Here is an 18,801-nt window from a genome sequence, read left to right on the forward strand (position 1 = left end):
AATTTTTCGACGAAGGAATTTCCAAGCTCGTACATCGCTACGATAAATGCCTTAATTTGTATGGTGACTATGTAGAAAAGTAGTATTTGAGTGTGGCTTTCATCTGTATATAATAAAATTTGTTTCCTATACTTTGTTTATTTTTTTATTCCAAAACGTAATCTACTTTCTGGATAGCCCTCGTATTTTATATAATTTTATGTTGTGAAAGATGTAATCAATGACATCACCTTATTTAAAGAGTAATTGGTTTTATTAATATCTACAAATTTAATCTAATGTTTTAAACATTATTTATGGCTAGTTAATATTAAAATGCAATTTAGTTTTGCATTTGTTTTAAAAATGATTTTATTATGAATGATTATTTAAATAATTTTAATTCTATGCATGATGTAATCAGCTCCCAGATTGGTTACTGAATGTTTGTGCATTACCGCAAAATTTTAATTTATTAAATTTCGCTTTAATGCACATTAATTTTATTATTCATCTCTTTGAATTCCTTAGATTTCATAAAGAACAGATATGTCCCTTTCAAAGATTAATGTTGTTATTTGTAAGTACAGTCAAAAGTCGTTAATTTGGACACCCATAATCCGGAATGATCTATAATCCGGACCTCAAAGCTAAAAACTTTCTGCGCGTGCGCCGCGTTGACACATGCGCATAGGCGTTTACGTGTGCGTGTAAGACATTTTACGACTGCGCATATGTGTGTGCGCAAGCACAAAAAACGTTTTCGCATGCGCGTTTTATGTATAACGGACGGTATAAGCTAAAATTATCTAATTATCTATTTCCGTTAATGTTGATGATTGCGTTGTTCCTTAATCTTCGAATTGGATCCGGCTTATTATTTTTTGCAGACTGTAAGAGCAATTTTATAAAAGTAAACTTGAACTTTCGATTAAGTCAAGTAAAATTTCCGATTCTGGAGCTCCCAAAGGATCGTACAAAACGAAAGTATGTTTCGATGTCCATCAAACAAAAAGTGGAATTGCTGCAAAAAATGGATAAAGACATGAAGATTGTGACAGAGAGATTAGTGAAAACGAAAAAATTTCGATTGACAAGTTAGTCGGTATTCTCGGCACAGCAATTAACGGGACTTTAACAGCGGAGCTTTCTAACTGAACAAGAATATATGTCTGTTTATAGAATTAAAGAGAAAGTATTATCACATAAAACGAAGCAACTTAAACAACTTACATTGAAAGAAATGTTTAATAAAGTAAACAAATAAATATTAAGCTTTTTTTTTTTTTTTTTTTTTTTTTTTTTTTTTTTTTTTTTTTGTAAAATTTGATACCCTTTAGATCAGAATTGCTCTTTATTTCATAAATTACGGTTTCATATTTTTAATTTTAGAATTTTTGCATGCCATCTTACGAGATTTAAACTGATGATCTATAATCCGGAATCGCCGAAGTCCCGACGAGCCCGGATTAACGACTTTTGACTGTACAAAGAATTGTTCGTATCAAAAATCAAAAGATTGTCCTTTGAGACCTTATTTTAGCCAACCTGTCTTTCCTAATCAAATATTTATTTATAAATTGTTACAAGGGTCAGAGAAAATTTATTTTAAATTTTTGGAGGAAACCTCGCTAATTGCTTCTTCAATGAAGCAACCAATGAATCAATAAACCAGGCCATTTAGGAGAGTTCTGGCCCATTTTCAAATTTTACTTACATATACAAGCAGATTACAGATAATAAGAATACTAATAGCAAAATAGCTACGACAAAATTTTGATCTCTTCTTGTATGCATTTTTTCACAGCTTACAATTTTTCAAATTTTACTTAGATATGCTGTCCCAGAAGAAAAGAAAGAAAATTCAAGATAAATTATGTTTAGTGTTTAATTTGAGCCATGCATTGCATAAAGATGACTATAAATATGTTTCTACAATTCAAAATATAAAAAAATCAATTGAAAATTTTTAGATATAAATTTTAAAAAGTGTAATCGTAGGCAGAAATGCCTGTCCCTTTCAAGTTTCTTGTTATTGCAAAGCAAAGTGGTTGCTCTTTGTTTTGTAACTTATTTTTTAAAATAAAGAAGTTTAATTAATTTAAGTATGAACTATAAGTGTGTTATATTAATGATAAAAATTAATTACAGAAGTTTTTTCTGTAATAGATCACTTGAAAATAATTTGTCTTCCACTTCATGTCAAGTCTATTACCTTGAGATTTTTCCCGAAATTAGTTTGTAAATCTGTTTAAAAGGGCAGTATATATTGAGTGACATTGATAAACTAGCCAAGCTAAGTTTGACTACTTTGATTATGTACTGCCCCCCTTTAGGAAGATTTACAAACTAATTGGGTGTAAAATAATCTCAAGGTAACGGACTTGACATGAAGTGGAAGACAAATTATTTTTATTAATCTGCTAAATTTTTATCTAAAAATGTTCAGTTGATTTTTTTTTTTTTTTTTAATATTTTAAATTGTCTATATATACTATTAAAGTCTGTCTATACTATTAAAATCTGTCTGCCTTTGTTTGTGTGTTTGTAACCTCAACCCCTCCGGATCGGCTGGGTGCAGAGCTTAGCGAAGCATACCGTTTGATTCAGAATGTCCGTGGCTCGCCATTTTGGCTATTTGTATCTTTGTGCGACTTTAATTAGCCGATATGCTTATTAGACCGAAAATCGCAGAAAAAATCGGTAACTCGGGAACTTACCAGCCGATTTCTTTGAAATTTTGAATTTTAAACCCGCAAGATGATGAAATGACCAATGGCTATGATTCCGCACTGATTTACGAATTAGAAGCCTAATTAACAGGGTAATTAAAAACGCCCTAATACTCCTTTTTCTTTCCTTCCCATATCTTTGTGGACAGGCTGGGGTTCGAAGGGGACGGGTTTTGAGGGGTTGCAGCTGTATCTGGTCGCCAGTTGGAATCGTGAAGGCCATTCGTGAAGAACCAAATTAACGTAGTGGAGCATTTTTAATCATTATGCTAATTGATCATCTAATTTGCCAATCCATCTAGAACAAAGGACATCCCTCATTTGACTATCTATGAGTTGTAAATTTCTAAATTTGGAGCGGATCGCATTATTGGTTCACAAGATATGAATTTTTCTTAATTAGAGAAATTGAGCCCAAAAAATGCACAAAAAATCGGTAACTCGGGAACTTACCGGCCGATTTCTTTGAAATTTTGAATTTTAAAGCCGCGAGAGGATACAACGACTAATGGCGTTGATTCCACAATGATTTGCAAATTAGGAGCCGAATTAGGGGGGTAATTAAAAACACCCTAATATTCCTTTTTCTTCCCTTCCCATATCTTTGGGAACAGGTTGGGAATCGAAGGCGACAGGTTTTGAGGGAGGAAGCTGGTTTCCATTCGGTTGTGGGAATCGTCAAGGCCATTCGCCAGGGATGAAATTAACGTAGTGGAGCATTTTTATTCATTATGCTAATTAATCTTCTAATTTGCCAATTTCTCTGGAACAAAGACCAAACCTCTTTTCAAAATTTGGCAATTATAAGATTGTAAATTGCGAGCCGATCAGACTGTTTGTTGCCAAGATACGTATTTTGTGTACACTTTTCGAACAATTCGTGATTTTTGGATCGGAATAAGAAAAGCAACTTTGAGCAATACAAGTTAATATTTCTAATATCTTAAATCAGCTTGCTCATTTGTGTTACTGAGCTACGTAATAATTCACTGCTTTTGTTATTATATATAAGTGCATTAATATAATGTCTCTGTTCGCATAAAGCTAATATTAAATTACCGTAATTTCCGGAAGAAACGCCGCGGCGTTTACGTGTTTAAAACTTAAATTTTCAGCGGGTGCGGCGTTTCTACCCATGTGGCGTTTAGGTGCACTAAAAATAAAATATTTCCTATGATGGTCATTGTACATAGTTTGGATGGCCTTGTCATTGTGCATAGACTGGTGCTGTTCCCACACAAAAGACCACTCAGTTGCTTTTTGCGAACGTTATTTTGTTTACATTCTTTCCCTTGAACGGACCTACATGCCTTATTCACCCTAAACGATATCTCAGAACAATAACATTCTTCCCCCTTTCAAATCAACATTCTCATCAGTTTGAATAGTCTCTCTCCTCTTCCATTCGATGAATCTTCCAGGACCCATCCTCTCCCCACCCCTGCCTTTTCTGCAATTTTTTTCAAAGGCGGACACGACTCCACCTGCCTCGCAATAACGAACTCTGACGTATTTCTCCTTCAGATGAATGGATTTTTCTTGGCATTCTGCCAAATACAGATCCCATCAATTTGGGTACAAGTACTTGTTGGATAGTTTTTAAGTAAGAAGGGAGTGGAAAATTTTTGAAAATGTCTCTAAACTGCACAGAAGCTATACATTTCTTACCTTTAATTTATTTTTGAGTTATGGTTTCATTTCATGCATTTTTCTTAACTGGTATGTCATATATCAGGACTTAGGTTGAGTTTTTGCATCTATACGGCCCACGACGATGTCACACGCAATTTAATCTATTGCAGCGTTTCTGTGTAATTTTAATTTTTTTCCCGCCATTTTTCTCGAGTGCGGCGTTTACGCTGATGCGGCCTTTCTTCCGGAAATTACGGTAAATTTTAATTAAGAAATTTTAATTGCAAAAAAATAATAATTAAACTATTTATTTAAATTCTGATTAAATTTTTTTTTCGTTCAGGGTTTTAAATTGAATTTCTGTTGCTCGGACATGGTATATGAAAAGTTTTCTTATTATAAATAATTATGATTGATTAATTACATTAATATATATATTGATGCACCTTTGTGTGTGATTATGATAAAGTTTATCAAAAGGAATTTTAATAACGAATCTACTGTTTGAATATAATATCCGAAAATTTTTGCGATTACACTTGGCAAAAAGCCTGAGCAGTAAAATCGCTGAACACTGGTAGTTCAGTCCAATTTTCGAATCTCGGCGAACGGGCTGGCTCCATAGGTGCTTTCGTAATCTTCCGTATGTGTAATGTGTATGCAGTATATTGTGGATGCATATGTAAATAAAGCAGGCACAGCCCGTGCAAAACGCTAAACATTGGTAGTTCGATCCAGCTTTCGAATAAAGGCGATCGGGCTGGCTGCATGGGTGTTTTCATGGTTTTAGGTATGTTTATCGTGTATGCAGTATTTTCTGGACATATACGCGAATAAAGCGGGCGCTGCCCACGCTGAACACTGGTAGTTCGGTCCATCCTTCGAATTCTAGCGAGGGTGTTTTCGTGATTTTAGGTATGTTTATCATGTATGCAGTATTTTCTGGACATATGCGCGAATAAAGCGGGCGAAGCCGCGCTGAACACTAATAGTTCGGTCCATCCTTCGAATTCTAGCGAGCGAGCAGGCTTTTCTAATTTTCCGCATGTGTATCGTATATGCAGTATCTTCTGGATGCATACTTGAATAAAGTGGGCGCAGCCCGCGCCAATCCACAAAACACTGGTAGTTCGGTCCAAGTTTCGAATTCCGCCAAACAGGCTGCCTCCATGGGTGTTTTCGTGATTTTATACATGTGTAGTCATAAAATCAAATCGATTAGGTGGATGGGGGGGGGGCTGCGCCTCTTTCTGTACATGTGTATCCTGTATGCAGAATCTTCTGGATGCCTACGTGAATAAAGCGGGCGCAGCCCGAGCAAAAGCGCTGAACTCTGGTAGTTCGGTCTAACTTTCGAATACCCGCGAAAGGTGTTTTGCATGGTGTTTTGTGATTTTAGGCATGTGTATCGTGTATGCAGTATCTAATGGACAGATACGTAAATAAAGCGGGCGCAGCTCGCTCAAATCCGCTGAACACTGGTAGTTCGGTCCATCTTTCGAATCCGAGCGACCGGACTGGCTGCATGGGTGATTTCGTGATTTTCTGCATGTGTATCGTCTATGCGGTATCATTTGGGTGCAGACGAGAATAAAGTGGACGAAGCCTGCGCAAAATCGCTGAACACTGGTAGTTCGGTCCAACTTTCGAATCCCGGCGAGCGGGCTGGCTGCATGGGTGTTTTCATGATTTTCCGCATGTGTAACAAATGTGTGATGTTTCTTCTGGATGAATTGGGGAATAAAGCGGGTGCAGCCGGCGCAAAACTGCTCAAAACTGGTAGTTCGGTGCAACTTTCGAATCCCGGGGAACGGGCTTGCTGAATGTGTGTTTTCATGATTTTCCGCATGTGTAACGTGTATGCAGTACCTTCTGGATGCATACGGGAATAAACTGGTTAAAATCGTCAGAAATTTAACATGGGAATTCTTTTAAAAACGAACATTTAAAAGAGGGCTTCAGCCCGCTAGTAGAAATATATTTGTAGTCATTTTATGCAATGCATTGCTCAAATTAAACTTTAAAACTATTAATTTATCTGGAATTTTCTTTCTTTTCTTCTGGGACAGCATATGCAAGAAAAATTTGAAAATGGGCCATATGTATGTTGCTGTAAACTGAAATTTATTTATGTGATAATCATTTTTGCTTAATATTTTTTTAAGTACTGTGATTTCTGGTGCGTACATAATTAACTGAAATAATTATGATTGATTTGGATAAACCAAAAGACTAAACTATTTTCATAACTTCTTTATTATTGCCTTATAATTTTATATTCCTTATAATTGCGCTAATTTTAAAGAAATCTTGAGCAAAAAAGCATCTTCCACCACCCGCAATACCATACTTTCTAATATCTAATAATAAAATCTTCTGGGTCATATATCTTAAAAATAAACTTTCCTAGTTATTATAATGATACGAGGGCCATCCAGGAAGTAGATTACGTTTCCGTCTGTGTCCGCTAGGCGCGGGGCTAGCGCGGCCATCTTGGGGTCAGAGCGTTGCGCAGCTCAGTCTGCATCTAGCCGTGCTAGTGAGAGGTTCGTGCTGTGCTCCATTCAGATACTGTGACGGTTTGAAATGTCTGCGTTAATTGAAAATCCCGCGAGCTGCGAGGTGCGCTCAGTAATAAGGTTTCTGACTGCAAAAAACTGTAAACCAATAGAAATCTATCGGCAGCTTCGTGAAGTGTATGGGGACAACATTATCACTGAAGGTGGAGTGCGTCAGTGGGTCATAAGATTTCAAAATGGCCGAACCAATGTTCACGACGAAGATCGAAGTGGGAGACCCAGCATAGTGACCGCCGAACTTCTCGAAAAAGTCGATGCTAAAGTCCGTGAAAATCGAAATTTCACAATAACGGAACTTTCTTTGAGTTTTCCACAAATTTCGCGAAGTTTGTTGCACGAAATCATCAGCGAAAAGCTTGGTTACCACAAGTTTTGTGCAAGATGGATTCCAAAAATCTTGACAGAGGACCACAAAAATCAGCGAATGGCTGCAGCGTTGAACTTTTTGGACGCTTACCATAAGGATGGTGACTCTTTACTCGATCGCATCGTTACTGGTGACGAAACATGGGTGAAACATGTGAACTGTGAAACGAAATTGCAATCAATGCAGTGGGGGCACACAAGTTCTCCCCCAAAACCCAAGAAATGCATGCAAACAATGTCGGCAAGGAAGATGATGGCGACTGTTTTTTGGGACAGAAAAGGTGTAATTTTGGTGGACTTCCTGGAAAGAGGCACTACAATAAACTCTCAAAGGTATTGCCAAACTCTCCAAAAACTCAGAAGAGCAATTCAAAACAAGCGCAGAGGAATGTTGAGCTCTAAGATCTTGTTGATTCACGACAACGCCCGGCCCCACACGGCAAATGTCACTCGTAAAGTTCTTGAATCTTTTAAGTGGGAGTTGTTTCCTCATCCGCCGTACAGTCCCGACCTGGCACCGAGCGACTTCCACCTATTCCCAGCAATGAAGAAGTGGCTGGCTATGCAGCGTTTTGATGACGACGCACAGCTGCAAGAAGAGGTAACGAAGTGGTTGAAGGCGCAGGCGGCCGAATTTTTCGACAAAGGAATTTCCAAGCTCGTACATCGCTACGATAAATGCCTTAATTTGTATGGTGACTATGTAGAAAAGTAGTATTTGAGTGTGGCTTTCATCTGTATATAATAAAATTTGTTTCCTATACTTTGTTTATTTTTTTATTCCAAAACGTAATCTACTTTCTGGATAGCCCTCGTATTTTTCAAAAATCAGAAGGGAAATTTTCAGCCTTTTTAAAGTAATGAATTTTAAATAAATAACTTAAATTGGGAAGCTGTTTCATTAGAAATTCTAAAAGAGTATTTTCTTTTATGAAAACGATATATTACTCTATTTTCAAAATTTTGATCACCGTATTTTTTAAAAAAATTATTGGTTAGTTTTGAAAGGTTTATTTTTATAAATTATTGTCCCAATTAGTACTTTTCTAGTTAATGGAAATACTATAATTTTAAAAAGGTGACATTTTCCCGAAAGATATATTTCAGTTATCTTAAAAAGATGCTACATGTTTCTTCCATATTCTATCTACTACCTCACATAACTCATTTCCATAATTCATTTACATGAAATAAAATGTCTCTTTAGTAATATAGCCTTCTCTTCATTTCAAAATTTTATGTTACTCTTTTGCTATTTCTAGTGATGAATATATTGAGAGGGGAAGAACTTTTAAAATTTTAAATACAAATATAAATACTGAATAAAAATAGAATATATAAGCAATAAAAATATGAAAGGGATCAGATTTTAACAATCGCCGAAAATTATTTGTTAAGGTTTTTTATTCTCTCGCTGAGTTTGCAAGTCCACCGCTCTGCTATTGCAGTCACTCCTACTAACCCATTTCTTTTTGTATCTTAAGCTTTATTATTAAGCATCATTTTCAGCATGCTGACTGTATATGCAAATCAATAGCAAATCTGCAAAAATTGTAAAAGGAGCATTTGTTTAGAATATCCAATGCAATGCTAAGTGTTAGCATGCTTTTTTTAATTTTTTTCAGTCTTTTCTCAGTTTGTTTTATCAGTGTTCAATTTTCTTACTAAGATGGTTTGACAAAACTTCTTTTTGTGTTTTTATTAACATTTTGTGTGGTTACTTTGATTATTGAATATCACATTCTTGGCATGTACGGTGCATAAAATTCAATTCAACAGCAAAATCACAAAATACTTAAAAACTTCTGTAGAACTTCTGATAGACAGTCTCACCTGCTGGAAATAATTTTTTTAAAATTCCCTATAGTGTTGCCACTGCTTGCTTTGAAATTGTTGAGTTTGTTAATAAAAAATTTATTAAATTTTTACAGTGTATGAATGTATGAAATAGATAATAAAACAAATTCCAAATGTGGGTTTCCAGGTGCCTATGTTTGGGTGGAGGACTCTTTCAAAATTTGATGCCTCTAAGTACTGTTGTTTTTTCAGGCTGCTAGAAACATAGATACATTCATACAGATTCTTCATTATCTAATTTATTTAAATATAATACAGAGCGATAATGTTTGGTGGCAACAGTTTGAAAAGTGAAACAATATAATTCAGTGTTTTGAATGAATGCAAAATCCCGTTTTGAGACTAATATCCCCTTCGGAACTAATGCTTGAGATAATAACAAATGGAAAGTAGTCTTTAATAAGCTACAGATAACTATAACAATATTATTTCTTTAAAAGAACTTACAATAAGAATAACATCCTCCAATAAGAATACACAGAAATATTAATATTACAATATCTAATAAGGTATATTCCATTTCGACTTTCCTGTAAGTTTAATCTTATCTATTCTTATTGTTGTCTCTGCTATTTTTTAAGCATAAATCATCCATAAATAGGTTAAAATTTCATGCCTAATGATGATTATTGAAGAAATTGTCATCTAATTATGTGTACCTCCAACTTAATTTATGGACACGTTTAATTTATACGGACTGTAACCCCATAAAACCTCCGTATAAGGCGGGTAATCAGTCAGAAGTTCCCTAGAGAGGGGTAAGGAATATTCACTTGCTACTGCCCGGGCTCCAACACTACCGAAAAAAGATTCTCTCATTGAGCTACTGCTACCTCCTGGGCACACTGGGTCACCACTCTTGGTTTCTGGGTTTCACAGAAAGTGGGACGTGCATGCTTGGAGCTTTGACTAGTCGTCAGAAATGCTACCTGCCAGTACTACACAGGGTGCCAAAAGCCCGATGTTAATGAGTCTTACATTTAAGATTCATCCTTCCTTACCCGGTGGCCCACCCAGACGAATCCGGGGGCAGTTTCCTGCTATACCCACAAGTCATAGGGAACTGCCAAGCTCATATGTGCCCCCATGGCCGAGACTGCTTAGGTACAGATCCTAGCCAGGATTTCACAGAGTTCTCTGCGTCGACTCCTGAAGGGGGTATGATTATTTGGGAAGTCAAACAAGAATCAGCATTGTGTTTGTAAATTTGAGTACTAGTTTCGATGGTTTAACTGCAGAACAATCGAACCTAGTCCTGCAAAGTTTACAAATGTAACGCTGATTGTTGTTTGAATTCTCCATCATTCATAAATAATTAGAGAAGGTGAATGTACATTGAATATCAATTTGTGCTTGTCTTACTGTTTGGTTTCTTGTATTAAGTTGGTATCAATTTCAAAAATCAGAAGGGAAAGATTTAGAATAAATTTCACAATTAAATTTCGAGGGTTTGTTGTGTTTAGCAAGATTTTAAGTAGTCACTTTAGACAAGAAAAATTATGACAATATCTTAAAAATTTTCAGAATCTGTTGCTAAAATGCTAAAGGGAAAAATACACAAGCAAATGCATTATCTTTCACTTGTGTCATTTTCCTAGCTTATACTGGGCACAGTCATTCAAACTTCCTGCCTTGCAGCATAATGTAATAGCTTATTTATCTTTCAAATTATTTTAAGAAGTGCTCATGGGAAGATACCAACCCTATTGGTAAAACCAGGAGGTTTCTGAGTTTTCATCTCATCTCCACTGCTTCTAGTAAATTTCGGATTCTTTCTGTTTTTATTTGTTTTAAATTATATCCCTTTCAGTTGATCACTAAATGTTGACGCAAAAGGAAATGCTATAAAGAAAATTTTGATAACAAATTAGTAAAAAAATGCAAATCTGTCATCTCTATATGAGACTTGAAATTATACCTAGTGATTTTCCCAGGGCTGTGGAGTCTGACTATGGCTCCTGGAATTTTGAAGACTCTGACTCCCTCATATACATTTAAGATTCATCCTTCCAAGAAAAGATGAAGAAATCAAGAAAGATGTAAAGATATACACATGTGTTACAGCTTATTGTTTTTAAATATAAAAGAAGTAATTGATGCTACAGAAAAAAAAAATTTGATGGCATAGCAGATTATTTATATTAAATAGGATTTATTATGAAATGAAAAACTGGCATTAGTAATTTCCAAGAAACAGTATGTCTTTAGCAAGATCTTCTTTGATAGAGGACCGTAGATCCGATTGATAAACTTCAGAGCTGAGAATAGTCTTTCCACACTAACTAGAATAGGAGGAAGGGCTGTTACTGTTAGGGGCTACTTATTTTAACTTTTCAAGATAGGTAAGTTCTAAAAGAGGTGTCTTGCAAGAGTGATCATATTTCTCTATTTTTCAAGTAATCTTGTTAGTATTTTTTCATTTTTTTATCTAAAGGCTCTTAGTTCTTTAATTTCATTCACTTTGACTTAGCCTTTTTAATATTATCCAAAACTATTTCTCAAAATCTAATTCATCATTGGAAGAGGATGATAGAGACTCAGTTGTAATGTCTGCAGTCTGACTGTCCTGATTTGAATACTTCTGTTGTTCTAAGAATAATTTCACTCTTAGTGAAAGTTCATCGATGACTTTCTTTGCCTTTTTATTTTGTTCATCATCCAACAAAATTCAGTGTTTTGGATCTACATATATGTCATATAATATGTCAATAAAATAAAAAATAACTGAATATTTATTTTTATATAGTCCATAAATAAAAAAATAATAACTCTGTTAGTCATTAATTTTTTTTTTCGATTCAATTTAATTTCATTTCAAATTCAAACTGTCCAAGAAAAACTGGAGTCCGAGTCGACATGCTTTTGGCGACTCCAGCTCCGACTCTTTTTACCCCAAAATCTGCCTGATTCCGACTCTGACTCCAGAGCCGTGGATTTTCTGCGTAATTTACTGATTAGTTTCTGTTCAGTATTATCCATTTTAATTCACCAGAAATATGCAAAACATTTTATAATCGTTAAATAATGTTTGGCAGATAAATTTTAGTGTTTAATTTCATTTTAAATCTTTAAATGTTGTGTTACTAATTTAATTTTCTCGATTTACACTTTAATTTAACCTGTATCACATAATTTTGATAAATGAAAGCTTTTCAATCCCTGTTGGAGTTTTTAGCATTATAAATTTTTAATAAAATTGCATAAGCATATAAAATCAGTTAAAAACACAGAATAAAATTCAAAAAAGTTAACATTTTGCTCCTCAGTATGATAGTATTATTAGCTTTTTTATCTGAGTGACTCATCCATCATAAAGAGATTGTGAAATTTTTCAATTTGAAGTTCTTTTAACATTGTTGTATTGCTGCACAGCACAAAAACTTCCTGGTTTTTAATTTTTCAAAATTGGAAGCTATGATCTTAGGATGTATTATTTTCCCAATTAAAAGTTCAAAGAGATAAAAAATATATGCATTAGCCAGGCATATATTTTTCTCTGATAATTTTACCTTTTGTGTATAGTTCTGAGAAACTGTAAATATTAGGATTTATTATTATTATTTGTCCAAAGAGGCTTTGTCCCCGAGGAACTATTGTTTTTATTTTGCGATTTTCCGTCGAATCACTCGGAATGTCCGTTTCACTTTTCAAACTGTTGCCAGCAAATAGTGTCACCCTGTAATATATTTGAAGAAATTTAATAATGAAAAATTCAGCATAAATGTATGAATGTTTCTCACATTGTGATAAAATAACAGTACCTAGAGCCATCCAATTTTTTATTGCCGTAATCCTACTGTGAATATGGGCATCTGGAAGCCGAAATTTGGAATTTGTTTTATTATCAATTTCAAATTTTTGGAAAAATTAATGAATTTTTTATTAACAAACTGTAGTGATTTCAAAGCAAGCAATGGCAATGTTGTACAGGAAAACATTTTTATCTCCAGCGTGCGAGACTATGTGTCGGAAATTCTAAAGGTATGCTGAATTTAAAATTATTTTGCAATATTACCATTGAACTGAATTTTATGGTTTAAGTGCGAAGAACATGATATTTAATAAATAAAGGTAAATCACAAAATGTTACAAAAACACCCCTTTGTACGTAATTTAAAATCTAAAACCTTTCAGATTTTCTTTTTATTTATTTATTTTATTATTATTGTCACTGAAATTTTATAATATGTAATATATTTTTGCAGTGGACCTATAAGTGCATCTGATGAGACACTGACCAATCAAAATGTCTTCCAACTTGATCAGAAAATATATAGAAACCTTGATCAGGGGACGACTGAAAATGCTATTTGGAAAATTCTCAGGGAAGTAAATGGTGAAGCATACACTTTTAGGTATGATTGTATTTAAGGTCTTTTCTTTGAAATCTGTATTTTCCTTTTAGAAATTTATTTTATTAACCTAAAACTAGCATAGTTTAATTCTTTCATAACTAGTGCCACTCATATCCAACATCTGATAAATCCTTTATACTGGCTAACATTGTTTATATCCAGTATTTACTAAATGCTTCGTGTTGCCTAGTACTGGTTATATACAGCATCCACTAACTGTTTCACATAGGCTAGCAACAGTTGCAGTTACACTATAGATAATCTGCAGGAAAAGTTTTTGATGGGAGTAAAGTTATCAGAATATGCATAGTTTATATAGGATATGCATAGTTTATATAGGATATGCATAGTTTAAAAATATTAACTACAGTAACTGGTAACTGATAACTAATAGTGTAGAGACATTAGGTTATTTCGATGCTAGGTAAATGAAAAATGAGCAATGCCCTCGATAGGACTCGAACCGTGGACCTCTTGAATACGTGCCCAGCGTGCTGACCACTACACTACAAAGGCATGCTAAGAAGGCAGGAGAAATACCTTATATACTACCCCTTTTAAAGGGCAACTGGAGTTTTTAGGCGACCCTATTGCCAAATCCTGTGTGTGGAGAATCATCATCCACCACCCTTTTTAATTCGAGCACTACTATCAGAACTAGTATTTTGTCTAATGGCTTTGGCAAACCTGTGGGTGTCCTGAGTAGTAAAACAGTGAATTTACTTTAAGCTATGTCTATTGAAATTGTAGAAGATATGACACAGATGGGAAGGGTTTAATTACCCTTTATTCTTCACAGTTTATAGCCTTTCCCGCACTTCGGGATACAAAGAGCACTACCTGTGATCTGAATGTAAAAAAATAAGAGCTACGAACTGACTAAAATAAGTAAGAACTAAACTCAAATGCTTTACAAAGACTATTAACACAAAGATTGGCCTTTTAATCTTTATGTATGTAGTACACAGAATGCAGGAAAACTACAATACGTCTTCAGTATCAAGAGTACTAAATTTCTGCCCTTAAATGTAGACAGCAACTGACTGAAAAGCATGTATGAAGTAAGGTGGCGAGAAGTCTCTCTCTCTCTAACCCTTCTTGGCTAAAAGCCACAACTTAAATACTTTAACAGTTTTGCAACTTAAATACTTTAAGAGTCAATTTGCGTACTGAAACTAACCGTGTTTATTCTAGCCGGAAGTGAAAAATAAGAGGGGAGAGTAAAGTTTTAAAATAAAGTATACGTTAGTAAAACTTAAAATCCTTATAAAGTAAAGTAATAAATCAGCAATGACATTACAAATTAACCAAAAGAGTTAGTTGTTACGTACAGAAGATCTTTAATTCCATCTCCTTTTTTAATATTAACAAGTGTTTTAGGTTTAGTCTTCTTTAAAATGGAGTGTAAAAGTCAGGAAAAACAGCAGCTGGAAAAAGAGACCGATTCGGAAAACTGTGATGAAAATGAATTGTATATAAATAAGGTGTAGTGAAGAAAAAGGCAAGTAAATGCATTGAATATATCAAATTCAAAAACATGTGAAACATTGCATGTACATCGAAAACATGTAGGCCAGTCGTTCATCATTTTATGCAAGAACTGTAAGATATAAGCTTTTTGAGAGACATTCATTAGTTGTGTACTAATGGCTATTTCGAACGCTACAAAAAGGTTAAAATTTTATACAAATGGATATAAGATTTTTATGTTTTTGTTATTTATGTCATATTTGAACAGCCCTTTTGTCAATTTTCTTTTGCCACTATTGAAAATGTACTATTTTATTCCTTATTTAGTGGATTATATTACAAATGGATATAAAATTCCTGTTTGATTGTTGTGTAGTCATATTTGAACATCCCTTTTATGAATTTTCTTTTGCTGCTATTGAAATTTTAATATTTTAATTTATTAGTTGTTTTCTTTGGGATTTGTTTGAATGCTAATTATTTTTAAAGATGTTTATGATTCATTTCTTTAATTATAAATTTAACTCTATTCTAAAAAGAATCTGGGAACACAATTTTTTCATTTGTTACTTATTGATGGGAACTGGATAACCCACATAGTATTTGCCCAGTTTTGTTACTAGTAAAGTTATTGAAAGTAAAACTGTTGTAGCACTGCTAGAGTAAAAACAAGTTTGGTCATTATTCTTGGGGTAAGAATAATAAGATTTCACTTGTAATCATTTGCCCTCTCTTCATAGTCATGCAATTTATTGCAATTATGTCTATACATCTGTGGGATTCTTATCTCTTGAATTTCTTTCCCAGTTTTGTCTTTAAAAAGGTGTTCTTCAAAAAGTGTAATAATACTATTTAGCTCTTTCTTTGAAAATGAAGCTAGTTCATTTAGAACTTTTTGTGTAGTTAAATTTTAAATTTTCTTCATTATTTGTATAACAGTTTTATGTTGAAACCTAAGGAGAATCTGCTTCATTTGCATCTATTTAATTTTTTATTAGTTTTCCAACATGCATATGAAATTTGAACGAGCAGAAGTTTAGATTTAATAAAAGCTTGCGAGTGGCTGTTGCCATAAAAAAGAAGTAATATGTTTTAATTTCACTTTCAAATGGCTGAGGCTAACTGACGTTTTTGTGATATTTTTAATCATATTAAATGCAAAATAACTATCCATTAACCATACAGATATCTCAATCCATATAGATAGCTGCTGCTAACTAGGGCATTGACAACTTAATAATGAGCTTTGGCTATGGAGAAGTACTTTTTGAGTATTATGTTTGAGAACTGCTATCAGTGGTAGTAAAAAGTGCTATGAACTTGAAAGAGAAGAGGAACATCGTGCAGCTAGCTGTATGATAGACTGGAGTCACATTTGAGGTCTTTAAAAGTGACTGGCATAACTACTGATAAGTATGCCGCCATGTTATTTCCGTTAGTGCAGGGTTTCTTAAACCTTTTTCAGTCGCAAGCCCTCTTTATCAATAAGATTTTTTTTTGCGACCCCATAATATTTGCAAAAATTTTGTGGGACCCCCCCCCCCGTAAGTATTGTGCAAATCCGAAATTTTTTTCACTGGTAATATACTATTGCAGTTTTAGGTCATTAACTTTAATTTCTTATTTTAAGACATAGAAGAATGTGAAAATTTGAAATAAGTAACAGACGAAATGACAGTGTCATATGCAAAGCAAGGAAAATGAATGTTTATATTGTAAAAAGAATACATCAAAAAAAATTTTTTTTGTCTGTATTGTCTTATCTTTATCTATTTTCAGATATATTGTGTAAAAATATTTGGCTATTCTAAAATTATTATAATAAGTTAAAGAAATATCAAAACTGCTAAAATTTTTGGCGCCGCCCCTGCTGCAGGTCCCCGATCGGGATCCGACCCACAGTTTAAGAAACCCTGCGTTAGTGGAATCGCGCATTTCTGAAAACTTTGTTAAGGGTTTGGTTACATAATACAATGATAAATAAAGAAGAAAAAGACACTTGTGGCAATAAACTCTCCCAGTTATTGTCATTTCTTTGTGTGGAAGTTGAAGGCAAGGAACAAATTTCTTTATCTAAAGCTGGTTTTAAATCACATGAAATTTCAAATAAAAATCAAAAGTACAGAAAAAAGCGAAAATTTCTGTTCCAGTGGCTAACAATCTAGAATTGTATACTAAAATTGTAAAACTGTTTGTGTATTCTGTGGGAAAATGTTTGAGACAGCTTTAAAGGCCAAAAAGTGCCTTTTAAGAAAAAAAGAGATATTTTAAAGAAAAATAATACCTGTTTTGTATATTTGAAAATCAGGCATTGTTCAAACATTTGCAAAGCCAATGTTTGCCATATATAATTTGTGTAAGGAAGCAGTGGACTATATTATGTCCTCAACTGTCTAATAATGATAAGCAGGTTAATTCAGAGACTTGTTATGTTGAAGAAAATGTAACGTCGTCTAACCAAAGCTAAACAGAAGTTGCACAAACTCTGCTAGTGTCTGGAAAAGCAAATGGGAAGAGAAGAATTGTAAAGCCTTATTTGACACAGGATCACAACAGTTGTGTATTCTTAAATCTACCAGAAAACAAATGGAGGTGACTGCTCAAGTGAAAATTTAACATATTTTGTGTTTCAGTGGCATAGCTAGAAGAAGGCAAGGAGGGACATCTGTCCCTGGGTGCTGCATACATGATGGTGCAAATTGATGTTGTGCAATTTTAGAATTAAATGTTTTCCATTCTTGGCAAGCAAGAGGTAGCATGAAATCTTCAGTTGTTCCCAGGCTCTGAAAATCCTAGCTATGATTCAGTTGTGTTTAGTGGTGTTAGCTCTAGAAAGCAACATAAATGCTCCAGAGTCTTGGTGAGTATTAAAGAAGAATTACTGTTGCAAAATACAAATTCTTTACCAGCAAGTTATTTGTGGGCACATTCCTAGTGTTCAAGAAAGACATTGGATGTTGAATTACAGGGTAGAGGCATCAATCTAACTGATGTAGAAAGACTCCCTACCCATAGAATTTTTGATTGGAGTTGACTGTGCTGAAAGTCTCTTCACTGGAAACATTTTCTACTTGTCATCCGGTCTCGTTGTGGTACTGGCACTACTTAGATGGATTGTTATAGGCAAGATAAACAAACCGGATTTCATTTCAAAGTACTATATCTTTGATAACTAGTATGCTAATCCACAACAATAATTGAGAGAATTTGTAGAAATGATGTACTTTAAGTTTACCTGATCCCAGTGAAAGCAGTAGAATTGGAAATAGCTGTATTTGATCACTTTCATATGATCTTGAGAAAAATGATGATGGTAGATATGGAAGTCAGTTTGTCATGGGTCAATGATTGAGACAATTTACCAGTCAATAGAAATGCTGTTGAAAAGAGATTAATCTCAACCACAAAGAAACTTGGATTAGAAGAAAGATTTAAAGACTGGAATGTGGTAATTTAATACTGGGTACAATTGGGAGGGGTTGAAGAAGTGCCAAATAAGGAAACAGATGGGGAAATATCTTACCTTCCACATCAACCAGTTTTCAATGAAAATTCCTTGACATCATTTGATGCATCATGGGAAAAGAAAACATTTTCTTCCCTAAGTGACTGTTTGGCAGAAATTAGAAGAGCCAATTAGAATGGTTCCCAGCAATATTGCTTAAATTTTGAGAGAAAAAGGTACTCATTATTTCAAATATAAGGAAAGTGTTCTTACAGATTTCTGTGAATGAAGATGACAGAGATTTTTTTAAGTACAAATGAACGAGATAAGGATAGTTGGACAGAATTTAAGTTACCGGCACCATCTATTGATGAAACAAGAAAACC

At 34.1% G+C, this 18,801-nt stretch overlaps 1 protein-coding gene across 4 annotated transcripts in view; it reads left to right on the top strand.

Annotated features, from left to right (window-relative positions):
* Ku80 (X-ray repair cross-complementing protein 5 Ku80) overlaps positions 1-18,801 on the top strand; it is a 98,271-nt gene that overhangs the window by 40,282 nt on the left and 39,188 nt on the right. For all 4 annotated transcript variants that reach the window (XM_035362810.2, XM_035362812.2, XM_035362813.2 and 1 more), the window contains exon 5: positions 13,351-13,500. In XM_035362810.2, the coding sequence (XP_035218701.1) occupies positions 13,351-13,500 (150 nt within the window). The remainder of the gene's footprint in view (positions 1-13,350; positions 13,501-18,801) is intronic.

Source organism: Stegodyphus dumicola, chromosome 1, assembly GCF_044657685.1.
Source record: "Stegodyphus dumicola isolate Sdum_Otavi_A_Nest chromosome 1, ASM4465768v1".
NCBI classification, from domain to species: Eukaryota; Metazoa; Arthropoda; class Arachnida; order Araneae; family Eresidae; genus Stegodyphus; species Stegodyphus dumicola.